Consider the following 14,761-nt stretch of genomic DNA (forward strand, 5'->3'; position numbering starts at 1 on the left):
TCCGAGGAGCAGCAGCCACACGAGCAGACTGCCCATGTCTGAGGAGCAGCAGCCCTGCGCAGCACACACTGGTCCGAGAAGCAGAGCCACACACAGCCTGCACCTGTCCGACGAGCAGGAGCCGTGTGAGTGGCCCATCCCCAGCTGAGGAGGAGCAGCCATGCGTGCAGCTCACTCCCATCCAAAGAGCAGCAGCCATGCGAGCAGCCCACCCCCATCCGAGGAGCAGCAGCCTTGCAATCAACCTGCCCATGTCCAAGGAGCAGTAGCCCCACAAGTGGCCCACCATATCAGAGGAACAACAGCAGCATGCAGCCAACCCCCATCCAAGGAACAGCAGCCACGTGAACAGTCCGCCCCAGTTAAAGGAATAGCAGCTGTGTGTGTAGCCCGCCCCCATCCAAGGAACAGCATCCTCGTGATCAGCACACCCTCTGTCTGAGGATCAGCAGCTGTGTGAGAAGCCTCCCCCAACCAGCCAGAGGAGCCACCATGGCTGTGAGCAGCACCCACCAGAGGAGCTGCTGCCAACTGAGGAGCAGCTGCTACCACAACCACCCAAGGAGCAACCACAGCCTGAGGAGCCACTGCCATCCAAGGAGCAGCCCCTGAACAACTCAACATCTAGATCTGTTGGTGAGATCAAACATGGGTAGACAAAGAAACCCCCAAAGGAAAGAAAAGGAGGACTTGCCAGAAAAGCAGATAAGTGAAACAGAGGCATGCAACATGTCAGAAAAAGAATTCAGAATAAGGGTCCTAGAGTGCATAAACCGGATGGAGGAAAAAATCAACAACTTATGCAAGAATCAAGAAGAAATGGATGAAAAAAATCAATAACTTATGTAAGCATCAAGAAGAAATGAAGAGTGATATAGCTGCAATAAAAAAATACCATGGAGAGTTTCAACAGTAGACTAGGAGAAGCAGAGGACTGAATTAGCGAATTAGAAGATAGGGAAGCTAAAAACACCCAAACTGAACTGCAATTGGAGAAAAAAATTAAAAGACAAGAGGAGAGCCTAAGGGAGCTATGGGACAAGATGAAACGAAGCAACATTCGAATAATAGGGGTGCCAGAACAACAGAAAGAGGAACAAGGATTAGAAAACCTATTGGAAGAAATAATATCAGAAAACTTCCCTGAGGTGGGGAAGAAAAAAGTCACACAAGCACAGGGAGTCCCAAACAAGATGAACCCGAAAAGACCCACACCAAGACACATCATAATTACCACAGCAAATGTTCAGGACAAAGAGAGAATCTTACAGGCTGCAAGAGAGAGACAGAAAGTTACATTCAAGGTATCTCCCATTAGATTATCAAATCATTTCTCAACAGAAACACATCAGGCCAGAAAAGAATGGATGGAAATTTACAAAGTGATGCAAAGCAAGGGACTGAATCCAAGAATACTCTATCCAGCAAGGCTATCATTCAAAATTGAAGGGGAAATAAGAAGCTTCACAGACAAAAAAAGACTAAGGGAGTTTATCACCACCAACCCAGCAATGCAAGAAATGCTAAAGGGACTGGTGTAAAAAGAAGAAATAAAAAGCTCAGAAAGAAAACAGCCACACAAAAAAAGAAATGGCTACAAACAAGTACCTTTCAATAATAACTTTAAACATAAACGGACTAAATGCTCCAACCAAAAGACATCAAGTGGCTGAATGGATAAAAAACATGACCCATACATTTGCTGTCTACAAGAGACCCACCTCAGAAGAAGGGACTCACACAGACTGAAAGTGAAGGGATGGAAAAATATCTTTCAGGCAAATGGAAATGAAAAGAAAGCTGGGGTAGCAATACTTATATCGGACAAAATAGACCTCAAAGTGAAGGCCATAACAAGAGATAAGAAAGGCCACTTCATAATACTAAAGGGATCAATACAACAAGAAGATATAACCCTGATAAATATATATGCACCCAACGCAGGAGCACCCAAATACATAGAAATACTCCTGGTAGATATCAAAGGAGAGATCGACAACGATACAATCATAGTAGGGGACTTTAATACACCACTGACAGCACTGGATAAATCCTCTAGACAAACAATCAGCAAAGAAACAGCAATCCTAAATGACTCACTAGATCAGATGGACTTAATTGACATCTTCAGAACACTTCACCCCAAAGCCACGGAATATACATTCTACTCAAGTGCTCATAGGACACATTCAAAAATAGACCACATATTGGGTCACAAAGTCTCCCCAAATTCAAGAAGATTGAAATCATACCAAGCATCTTCTCAGACCACGATGGCATAATATTAGAAATAAATTACAATAAAAACAACCCAAAATACTCAAACACTTGGAAGCTGAATAGCATGTTATTAAATACTAGAGGCCCGGTGAACAAAAATTTGTGCACTCACGGGGGGGGGTGGGGTGCGTCCCTCAGCCTGGCCTGTGCCCTCTCGCAGTCTGGGACCCCTCGGGAGATAACGACCTGCTGGCTTAGGCCTGCTCCCAGGTGGCAGAGGGCAAGCCCAATCCCGAGGTGCAGCCCCTGGTCAGGCTCAGAGCAGGGCGGATTGGGAGGCTGCGCTGCCACCCTCAGTCACGCTCAGGGTAGGGCCGATTGGGGGGTTGGGGCACCGCCCCCTGTCACACTCAAGGCAGGGTCAATGGGGAGGTTGCGGCGCCACCCCCTCTCACCCACAGAGCAGGGCCAATCAGGGTTGGGGCACTGACCCCTGTCATGCACAGAGCGGGGCCCATTGGGGGGTTGGGGCTCTGTACCCTGTCACACACAGAGCAGGGCCCATCAGGGGGGTTGGAGCTCCATACCCTGTCACGCACAGAGCAGGGTCAATCAGGGGGTTGGGGCGCCGCCCTCTATCACCCACAGAGCAGGGCCGATCAGGGGGTTGGGGCACGCCACTGTCACACTCACGGCAGGGCCGATGGGGAGGTTATGGCTCTACCCCATCACACACAGAGCAGGGCCCATGGAGGGGGGGTTGGGGTGCCGTCCTCTATCACCCACAGAGCAGGGCTGATCAGGGGGTTGGAGCACCGCCACTCTCACACTCAGGGCAGGGCCGATGGGGAGGTTATGGCTCTACCCTGTCACATACAGAGCAGGGCCCGTGGGGGGGCAGGGGGTTGAAGCGCCGCACCCTGTCACACACAGAGCAGGGCCGATCAGGGGGTTGGGGTGCTGCACCCTGTCACACACAGAGCCGCAGGGTGATCAGGGAGTTGGGGAGCTCCCCCCTATCAGGCACAGAGCAGGGCTGATCAGGGGGTTGGGGTGCCTTCCCCTGTCACAAACAGAGCAGGGTGGATAGGGAGGTTGTGGCCCCGCCCCCTGTCACACACAGAGCTGCAGGGTGATCAGGGGGCTTGGGCACTCCCCCCTGTCACGCTTATCCTGGTGCCGGGAGGCCTCGCGGCTCCGCTGATCCCGGTGCTGGGAGGCATATTACCCTTTTACTATATAGGATAGAGGCCTGGTGCACGGGTGGGGGCCGGCTGGTTTGCCCTGAAGGGTGTTCTGGATCAGGGTGAGGATCCCCACTGGGGTGCCTGGCCAGCCTGGGTGAGGGGATGATGGCTGTTTGCAGCTGGTCACACACCCTTCAGGGTGGGGGTCCCCACTGGGGTGCCTGGCCAGTCTGGGTGAGGGGCTGAGGGTTGTTTTCAGGCTGGCAGGTGACTGAAGCTCACAACTGCTCCTTTTTATCTTTTTTTTTTTTTTTTTTTTTTTTTTATTCTGGGCAAGCTTTAGCTCTGGCTCCAGCTCTGAGGCCTCTGCTGCTGAAAGCAGGTATCTGGTTTGTTTGCATTCTATAATCGAAACACTGTAACAACTCCAGCTCTGAGATCCTGCTGGGCTGAAAGCAGGTTTCTGGGGTTTTGTTTAGCTTCTATATTTGTAACAATGTTTCAAACTGCAAGCTCAGAGGCTGGCAAGGCAGGCAGGGAACGTTGGTTTCCTCCGTCACTGAAGCAAGCAAGCCTCATGTTAGCTTCAAGCTGCCTGGCTGCCGGCCGCCATCTTGGCTGGCAGTTAATTTGCATATCTCGCTGATTAGCCAATGGGAAGGGTAGCGGACGTACGCTAATTACCATGTTTCTCTTTTATTAGAGTGGATTGATTGGGTTACCAATGAGATCAAAGAAGAAATTAAAAACATCCTGGACTAATGACAATGAAAACAGAACAATCCAAAACCTATGGGACACAATGAAAGCAGTCCTGAGAGAAAAGTTTATAGCTCTACTGGCCTATCTCAGAAAATAAGAAAAAATGGTAGTAAATCATCTAACTCTACATCTCAAAGAATTAGAAAGAGAGCAACAAGAAAACCCCAGAGTGAGCAGAAGGAAGGAGATAATAAAGATTAGAGCAGAAATAAGTGACATAGAGACCAAAATAACAATACAGAAAACCAATGAAACCAAGAGCTGGTTCTTTGAAAGGATAAACAAGATTGACAAACCTCTAGCCAGGCTCACCAAGAAGCAAAGAGAGAGGACCCAAATAAACAAAATCAGAAATGATAGAGGCGAAATAACAACAGACCCCACAGATATACAAATGATTGTTAAAAAATACTATGGACAACTCTACTCCAACAAACTAGACAACCTGGAGGAAATGGACAAATTCCTAGAAAAATACAACATTTCAAAACTCAATCAGGAAGAATCTAAAAATCTCAATAGGCCAGTAACTACGGAAGAAATTGAAGTAGTCATCAGAAAGCTTCCAGCATACAAAAGCCCAGGACCAGACAGCTTCACAGGGGAGTTTTACCAAACATTCAAGGAAGAACTAAAACCTTTCCTCCTCAGACTACTACAAAAAATCCAAGAGGAAGGAACACTTCCAAGCTCATTCTATGAAGCCAGCATCACCCTAATACCAAAACCAGGTAAAGACAACATAATGAAAGAGAATTACAGGCCAATATCCCTCATGAACATACATGCCAAAATCCTCAACAAAATCTTAGCAAATCGGATCCAGCAGTACATCAGAAAGATCATACACCATGACCAAGTAGGATTTATCCTAGGGATGCAAGGACGGTACAATTTCTGCAAATCAATAAACGTGATAAGTCACATAAACAAATTAAAAGAAAAAAACCACATAGTCATATCAGTTGATGCAGAAAAAGCATTTGACAAAATTCAACACCCATTTTTGATAAAAGCTCTCAGCAAGGTGGGAGTAGAAGGATCATACCTCAACATAATAAAAGCCATATATGACAAGCCCACAGCCAACATCATACTCAGTGGACAAAAACTAACACCATTTCCCCTAAGAACAGGAACAAGACAGGGATGCCCCCTCTCACCACTTCTGTTCAACATAGTACTGGAAGTATTAGCCATTGCAATTAGACAAGAAGAAGAAATAAAATTCATCCAAATTGGAAAAGAGGAAGTAAAACTGTCCTTATTTGCAGACGACATGATATTATACATACAAAACCCTAAAGACTCCATCAAAAAACTACTAGACTTAATACATGAATGTGGCAAAGTAGCAGGATACAAAATTAACCCCAAGAAATCTAAGGCATTTTTATACACCATAGTGAACTTTCAGAAAGAGAGACTAAAAAAAAAATCCCATTTACCATCGCACCAAAAAAATTAAGCTACCTAGGAATAAACTTAACTAAAGAGGTAAAAGACCTCTACTCAGAAAACTACAGGATGTTGAAAAAAGAGATAGAGGAAGACATAAACAGATGGAAGAACATACCGTGTTCATGGATTGGTAGAATCAACATCATTAAAATGTCCATACTACCCAAAGCAATCTATAAATTCAATGCACTTCCCATTAAAATACCAACGGCATACTTCACAGATCTAGAACGAACTCTCCAAAAATTCATCTGGAATAAAAAAAGACCCCGAATAGCTGCAGTGATCCAGAAAAAAAAACAAAGTAGGTGGGATCTCAATACCAGATATCAAGCTGTATTACAAAGCTACTGTTCTCAAAACTGCCTGGTACTGTCACAAGAACAGACAAATAGATCAATGGAATAGAATAGAGAACCCAGAAATTCGCCCGAAACAATATGCTCAATTAATATTTGACAAAGGAGGCAAGAACATACAATGGAGTCAAGATAGTCTCTTCATTAAATGGTGTTGGGAAAATTGGACAGATACATGCAAGAAAATGAAACTAGACCACAAACTTACACCAGACACAAAAATAAACTCAAAATGGATAAAGAACTTAAATGTACGACGAGAAACCATAAAAATTCTAGAAGAATCCAAAGGCAACAAAATCTCAGACATATGCCGAAGCAATTTCTTCACTGATACAGCTCCTAGGGCACTTGAAACGAAAGAGAAAATGAACAAATGGGACTACATCAAAATAAAAAGCTTCTGCACAGCAAAAAAAAAACATCAACAAAACAACAAGAAAGCCCACTGCATAGGAGAATGTATTTGCCAATGTCATATCCGATAAGGGCCTAATCTCCAAAATTTATAGGGAACTCATACAACTTAACAAAAGGAAGATGAACAAGCCAATCAAAAAATGGGCAAAGGATCTAAATAGACACCTTTCAAAAGAGGACATTAAGAAAGCCAAGAGACATATGAAAACATGCTCAAAGTCACTAATCATCCGAGAGATGCAAATCAAAACAACAATGAGGTACCATCTCACACCTGTCAGACCGGCTATCATCAACAAATCAACAAACGACAAGTGCTGGAGAGGATGTGGAGAAAAAGGAACACTTGTGCACTGCTGGTGGGAATGCAGACTGGTGCAGCCACTATGAAAGACAGTATGGAGTTTCCTCAAAAAACTAAAAATGGAACTCCCATTTGACCCTGTGATCCCACTTCTAGGAATATATCCCAAGAAACCAGAAACACCAATCAGAAAGGATATATGCACCCCTATGTTCATAGCAGCACAATTCACCATAGCTAAGATCTGGAAACAGTCTAAGTGCCCACCAGTAGATGAATGGATTAGAAAACTGTGGTACATCTACACGATGGAATACTATGCTGCTGTAAAAAAGAAGGAACTCTTACCATTTGCAACGGCATGGATGGAACTGGAGAGCATTATGCTAAGTGAAATAAGCCAGTCAATGAAGGAAAAATACCACATGATCTCACTCATTCATGGATAATAAAGACCATTATACACTTATGAACAAAAATAGATACAGAGGCAGAGCTGCCTCAAACAGACTGTCAAACTACAGCGGGAAGGCCGGGGAGTGTAGGGGGCAGAAGAGGGGGGTAAGAGATCAACCGAAGGACTTGTATGCATGCATATAAGCATAACCAATGGGCATAAGACACTGGGGGGTAGGGGAGGCCAGGGGTTGTCAAGGGCAGGGGAAAAAAGGAGACATATGTAATACCCTTTGTAATACTTTAGCAATTTAAAAAAAAAGAAGTGATTTCCCCCCAATAAATCTAAAACCCACCTGGCACCATACATAATTATTATAATGTCTTTTATTAAGAGGTTTGGTTTCCATTAAAAGCTCAACTACCCAGAAAGAAAAAGAAATGTGTTTGCTTTTCAAGTGTGAGGACATGGCCCAGGCTGTCTTTCTCAAGGAGGCTCAGGCTACCTGGTGTCCTCTAGCATTATCACCTCTGAGTCCAAGCTCCTTTCTACCCAAGATAGGAAATGCTTACCCTTCACAGTAGATGTATAAATAGGGCTTTGATTCATGAATTAATTTTCTTTCCTGTGGCAGGCATAAATTATGTTTTCAGTTCTCTAACATCTAACTTTTAGGAGTGACTGCTAGATGAGAGCTTCAAATACACAATCTATAGTAATAAAAGCATAATATGCTAATTAGACCGGACAGCCAAATGACCTTCCAGATGAAGCCAGGGCTGCAAGGGCCGAGGCAAGCTGCCATGGCTGCTAGGGCTGAGCCCCTTGCATGAATTTCGTGCATCTGGTCTCTAGTACATATAATAACAGTACAATAGCCATAATTATAGACATTCAGATACTATTTGAAAAATATTTATGCCTCCATTGCTCTTATAAAGGGTGTCCCAAAAGTCATGCAAGAAGTAATTTTGGTAGAAAACATAGGTTTAGCCCTAGCTGGGTTGGCTCAATGGATAGAGTGTCGGCCTTCAGACTGAAGGGTCCCAGGTTCGATTCTGGCCAAGGGCACATGCTTGGGTTGTGGGCTTGATCCCCAGGATGGGGCATACAGGAGGCAGCCAATCAATGATTCTCTCTCATCATTGATGTTTCTATCTCTCTCTCTCCCTCTCCCTTCCTCTCTAAAATCAATAAAATATATTTTTAAAAAAAGAAAACACAGGTTTATAATTAAAAATTGTAACTTTTTTATTGATTCATAAAGTATACAGTATAGGGTTATGCATGGAATAGCGTATCGGGTAAATGGCCTCCACGGCACAAAAAACTGGATTATCATGTCGTGATAGAGAGCACCATTAACTGTTATTGCCTGAGCAGCTGCATTTTGGTCATGGAAAATTTCAACAAAAGAATGCGTATGTGCCAGCAAAGCTGTGGAGGCCATTTACCCGATATGCTATTCCATATGTAACCCTATACTGTATACTTTATGAATCAATAAAAAATTTACAATTTTTAATTATAAACCTGTGTTTTCTATCAAAATTACTTCTTGCGTGAATTTTGGGACACCCTTTACCTTCAACATACTTTCACACGAATATATTACCAGATCGAGAGCAGTTAATAGTATAGTTACATTAAATCAAACGAGTCCCCTGACTCAGAAGGCATTTGGGTCATGCTAGTGCCCCAGGATGATGGTCACAAACTTGGATTGTCAAAGTGCAAGAAATGCATGCTAATAGATATTTCCAGGACATAATGAGAAACCAATTGGGGTTTACTGAGAGATTCACTTAACCCTAAGGAATAAAATGAGATACATCCCTCTTGGAGAAAATTTTCACCTAATTCAGTAGGCGTATATCTCGAAGGGCATGAAGAGTTTGCGGGCTTAGAGTAAATCAGAAAATTCCACTGACCTGTGACTGATAACATCACCGAAGTCAAGTGTCCCAACTTGTAAGCTCCCTTTTCAGGCTTCTGAATGACGCAGCTATATATGCCCTTGTCGGATGGGCGCAGACCCAGGATCACAATGAAAGGGTTACTGATGATGTTGGCTACGGTGCGGTTCTTATACTTGGGCCACACTTCCATTTTTCCGGAAACGACACTCAGCACCATATCACTATTATTTTTTTGCCAGTAGATGCGAACTTTTGTCAGTTCATCAGTGGAAATGTTGTAATCACAGGATAGTACTGCCCTGTCATTCACCGGCTTGGTCACCTGGATGATGCCTAAGAAGAGGCAAATAGAACAAGATTTTATATGTTTAGTAAATATAGATTCCTGCACAAGTAGGAATTCAGAGTTGGCAGTAACAGTGTTATATCTTGTGGCTAAGCATATTCAAATGATTCATTTTGATTTTTTTTTTTTTTAGATGCCAATGCTGTTTTTTTCTTCATTTTTAAAGTTGACACCCTCCAGCCTGCACCCGCCCCCCTCCCAGGACCTCACTGCCCCATAAAATTTGCCATAGTAAGTATTTTTAAGAGTACAGTTCAGTAGTGCTAAGTATATTCACGTTGTTGTGAAACAGATCTCCAGCACCTTTCTATCTTGCAAATCTGAAACTCTGTCTGTATGTGTTCAACAATACCCCTTTCCCTCCACGCCCTGCTCCCTGACCCCTGGTATCCAACACTCAGCTTTATATTTCTATGAAATTGACTACTTTAGATACTGCATAGAAGTGGAATCATGTAGTATTTTGGTCTGTTGTTTTTTTAAATATATTTTTTATTGATTTCATAGAGGAAAGGAGAGGGAGAGAGAGAAACATCAATGAGAGAGACACATCAATAGGCTGCCTCCTGCACCCCCAGCACTGGGGATCAAGCTTGCAATTCGGGCAAGTGCCCTGATTGGGAATTGAACCTGGACCTCTTGGTTCATGGGACGATGCTCAATCCACTGAGCCACTCCAGCTGGGCTTTTTTTTTTTTTTTTTTTAAGAACAGTTTTATATTCACATCAATATTAAGCAGAAGGTACAGAGATTTACCTTATACAGTGTGTCCCCACACATGGCTTAGCTTCCCCATTATCAACATTCTGTACCTCAATGGTACATTTGTTACAACTCATGAACCTACAAGGACACATCACTATCCCCAAATCCTTGTTTATGTTAGGCTCACTCTTGGTGTTATACATTCTACGGATTTGGACAAACTTATAATGACATGTATCCACCATTTCAGCATCATGCAGAATAGTTCACTGGCCTAAAAATCTTCTGTGTTCTGTCTATTCATCCATTTCTCACCCTAACCCCTGGCAACCTCTGATTTCTTTACCACTTTCATAGTTTTACCTTTTCCAGAATGTCATATAGTTAGAATAATACAGCATGTAGCTTTTTTTTCAAATTGTCTTTTTAAAATAATTCTTTATTGTTGAAAGTATTACATATGCCTCCTTTTTACCCCATTGACCCCCTCCAGCCCGTCCCCTCCCCCCGCACCCCCCTCCACCTCACTGCCCCATTGTCTGTGTCCTTGGGCCATGCGTATATGCAAACAAGATCCTTTGTTGATTGCCTCCCACCACCCACCTTCCCGCTGAGATTCCAGACTCTGTTCATGCTTGAGTCTCTGGATCCACTCCTTTCATCAGTTTGTTACTTAGATCCCACATATAAATGAGTTCATGTGATACTTGTCTTTCTCTGACTGACTTACTTCACCTAGCACAGTGGTTCTCAACCTTCCTAATGCCGGGACCCTTTAATACAGTTCCTCATGTTGTGGTGACCCCCAATTTCATTGTTACAAATTGAACATAATTAAAGCATAGTGATTAATCACAAAAACAATATGTAATTATATATGTGTTTTCTGATGGTCTTAGGCAACCCCTGTGAAGGGTCGTTTGACCCTCAAAGGGGTCGCAACCCACAGATTGAGAACCGCTGACCTAGCATGATACTCTCCTTTGGTGTTGTTTTTCTAAAAATTGATTTGAGGGAGAGAGAGAGAGAGAGAGAGAGAGAGAGAGAGAGAGAGAGAAAGAAAGAACTGAGTCACACTGGCCAGGGCAGTATTTGTCTTGTTGTGACAGGCTTATTTTACTTAGCATAATGTACTTAAGTTTCATCCATGTTTTAGCATGTGCCAGAATTCCTTCCTATTTTAAGGAGAATAAGATAATGATGATAATGAATTCTTTACCCATTTATCTCTCGACAGACAGTGAGGAAGAAGGTCCACTAGTCCCATTAGAAGAAGGGCTGTAGGAAACCTAGCATATGAGCCCAACCACAGGTTAGACATGTACTCGGCTCCACAGGAATCTGGAAGTCATAGTTAAGACATGTGAGATCTTTAAGCAATTTTCATGATTATTCATTTGTACAGATGGTCTTATTTTACAGAGGAGGAAACGAGGCCTTGGAAAGCAAACTGCTCCAGTTTTACATTTTCTGGCCAAAGATTTTCAGGCCGCCCTAATCGGTTTGGCTCAGTGGATAGAGCGTCGGCCTGCAGACTGAAGGGTCCCAGGTTCAGTTCCGGCCAAGGGCATGTACCTTGGTTGTGGGCACATCCCCAGTAGGGAGTGTGCAAGAGGCAGCTGATCGATGTTTCTCTCTCATCGATGTTCCTAACTCTCTATCCCTCTCCCTTCCTCTCTGTAAAAAATCAATAAAATATATTAAAAATTTCATCTGCTATGCTTTAGCAAAAAAAAAAAAAAAAAAAAAAAAAAAAAAAAAAAAAAAAAAAGAAAAAAAAGATATTCAGGCCACTCCCCTCGTTTACTGGTTTTCTCAACTTCAGAGCCCAGATCTAGAATAAGTAAGCCAGCACTGCTGGCAGCCCAGCTGGGCCCCACCACCAAGTGCTTTTGCTTTGAGAAACAGAGTCCTTTCCCCCCAGCCCTGGACTGACCCCATGACTTCAGATTGAAATGATTCCCATCATCCCCACCAGACAAGGCCTTGTTAGCATTCTGGACCATGTCTGACCTCTTCAGCTACCCTAAACAGACCTACATCCATCTTCCTATCTCTTTGCCATCTGCAATCCATGCAGCAGTTGCCCTGCAACCTAGTTTTGCTAGAGGGCCCCCATTAAAAACATTCTACCCATTTTCCCATCAGCATATTGCAGAAATGCCAACATTTCAGCCTCCAAACTCCATCTCTTTGTTAGCTCCTGAGCACTCATCAGGAGCACCAAAATCCCTTCTCAGACTATATTTTATGAATTTTTCATTCAGAAGGCATGGCCACTTTTCCAATGCTGTGCAGAGTCCCTCTGAGCCCCAAGCTCTTTCACAACTGCCCTACTCACACCCACACCATGCCCAGACCCAACAGACCCCCTGGGGAGGCCCATGTCTAGGGGTTTTAAGTAATAGGTTAGTTGTTCCCAAAAAGAATCCAGGATTTCTAACTGATTTTGACATGTTGTAAAAAGAGAAATCTTAACTGAAAGCAACCTACTTTTTTAAAACAAAATTTATTGGGGTAACATTGGTTAATAACATAGAAATGTCAGGTGTACAAGTTTAGAATACGACATCTAACGGTCTAGCCTCCTTCCATCCCCAGGTATTTGATCCCCTTTACCCTCTTCATCCTCCCCTCACCCCCCTTTCTGCACTAGTAACCACCATTCTGTTGTTTATGTTGTATCTATGAGTTTTGTTTGTTTATTATGCATTTATTGTTTTTGTTTTATATTCTACATAAGAGTGAAATAATTGTTTTTGTTTTATATTCTACATAAGAGTGAAATAATACACTTCTTGTCCTTTTTCATCTGACTTATTTCACTCAGCACAATAATCTCAAGATTCATCCATATTGTCACAAATAGAAATACCTCATTTTTTAATGGCTAAGTATTCTATTATACATGTAGTATATCTTCTTTTAAAAAAATCGTTATTATTGAGAGTATTACAGATGCCCTCATTTTCCCACCCACTGTCCCCCTCCACCCTATTCCACCCCACCCCAGGCCTTCACTACCCTATTGTTTGTGTCCATAGGTAATACATACCAGGTATATGCATATAATATCTTTGGTTAATCTATTGCCAACCCTCCCTCCCCACTTCCCTCTGGGATTTTTCCGTCTGTTCCATGTTTCCATGCCTCTGATTCTATTTTATTCATCAGTTTATTTTGTTCATTAGATTTCTTGTTCATTTATTTTGATTTTCACATTCCATTGTTGATAGATATATATGTATTGCAATTTTATTGCTAGTGCCAGGTCTTGGGCCTTTTATTGATAGGTTTGTGCATGCTGACACCAGTTGCTGCTTGTTTGAGAGATTTTAGAAAAGTCTGAAGGCTGAGCCAGGACAGGCCATTCATATGGAAAAGTCACTGCAAACAGCTTGGGTGGGGCTGCAAATTGGATGGGGTGGGATCTCAAGGAATCACCAGGGCAGAGCAAACAGTGTGAGCCATGCTGATGGAAGCTCAGATATGGCTGCCAGTCAGCTTTGTCATGATGGGGAGGTCCCAGCACAGGAACAATGATCCTTGTGAGCACCCCCAGCTGGGAGAAAGCTGCTACCTAATTCCTTCCCTGATGCCAGACAATCCAGTTCCTCCCTGTATGCCCCTGGACCCCCCAAAGTCATTGCCTGGTGCTGGAGCTCAGAGGAAGTGGGACCATGTAAGTACATGTGCCTGCCTTTTATGAGGAACTATCTGAAACTCCAGCAGCCTTTGTGTCACTCAGTCACAATCCTTGCTGATTTTTACAGCCCGAAGTTACGGGGACTTCTCTTCGCAGCTCTGGAACTCTGGGATGAGGGGTCTGGTGTGGAGCTAAGGGCCCCTTGCTTCTCACCAGAGGCCTTGGAGATATCCCTCCCAATTAAAAAAAACAAACAAACACCACACATGGATGTTGGACAAGTCCATTCCGTGCCTCCACCTCTCCTACTAGTCTTGATGTGCTTTCTTCTTTACTTTTCTAGTTGTAGGACTTCCATTCAACCAGATTTCAGGTGGTTCTGAATGATGTTTTTCTGTATTTTAGTTGTAATTTTGATGTGGTTGTAGGAGGTGGTGAGTGCTGGCATTTACATAAACCACCATCTTTGTTCTCTCCACATCTTCTTTAACTAATCATCTGTGGAAGTTGTTTCCATGACTTAGCTATCCTATATAATAAAAGCATAGTATGCAAATTGTCCCCTCAACTGGAGTTCTTCTGGGAGTTCGACCAGGTAGCAGGTTGGCTGGGGGAAGGGAGGGAGGCCCTGGCGCTGGCAGGTGGCCAGGGAAAGGAAGGGAGGCCCCAGCACTGGCAGGTGGCCGGGGAAAGGGAGGGAGGCCCTGGCCGACAGTCAGCAGTCACTAGGGACCCTACCAGTGCATGAGTTTCGTGCACTGGGCCTCTAGTTATAAATAAAGCTGCAATGAGCATAAGGGTACATTTATCTTTACCAAAAAAGTGTTTTTAAATTATTTGGATAGATACCCAGAAAAGGGATTGCTGGTCATATGGTAGCTCTTAGTTCTCTTTCTCCTTCCTCTTGGTTCATTTTTAGGCTCCTATCTTTGAGCTTTCTGATTCTCTGTTCCTTCTGGTCTGCTCTATATTCAATGCTTTCTAATGCATTCCTCATCTCATTTATTGAGTTCTTTAACTTCATAATTTCTATT

At 43.4% G+C, this 14,761-nt stretch overlaps 1 protein-coding gene across 2 annotated transcripts in view; it reads right to left on the reverse strand.

The window, feature by feature from the left end:
* CD80 (CD80 molecule) overlaps positions 1-14,761 on the reverse strand; it is a 50,288-nt gene that overhangs the window by 28,389 nt on the left and 7,138 nt on the right. For both annotated transcript variants that reach the window (XM_036350678.1, XM_036350679.1), the window contains exon 3: positions 9,042-9,362. In XM_036350678.1, coding sequence (XP_036206571.1) covers positions 9,042-9,362 — 321 coding nt within the window. The remainder of the gene's footprint in view (positions 1-9,041; positions 9,363-14,761) is intronic.

The sequence above is a fragment of the Myotis myotis genome, unplaced genomic scaffold (assembly GCF_014108235.1).
Source record: "Myotis myotis isolate mMyoMyo1 unplaced genomic scaffold, mMyoMyo1.p scaffold_m19_p_2, whole genome shotgun sequence".
In the NCBI taxonomy this organism is placed as follows: Eukaryota; Metazoa; Chordata; class Mammalia; order Chiroptera; family Vespertilionidae; genus Myotis; species Myotis myotis.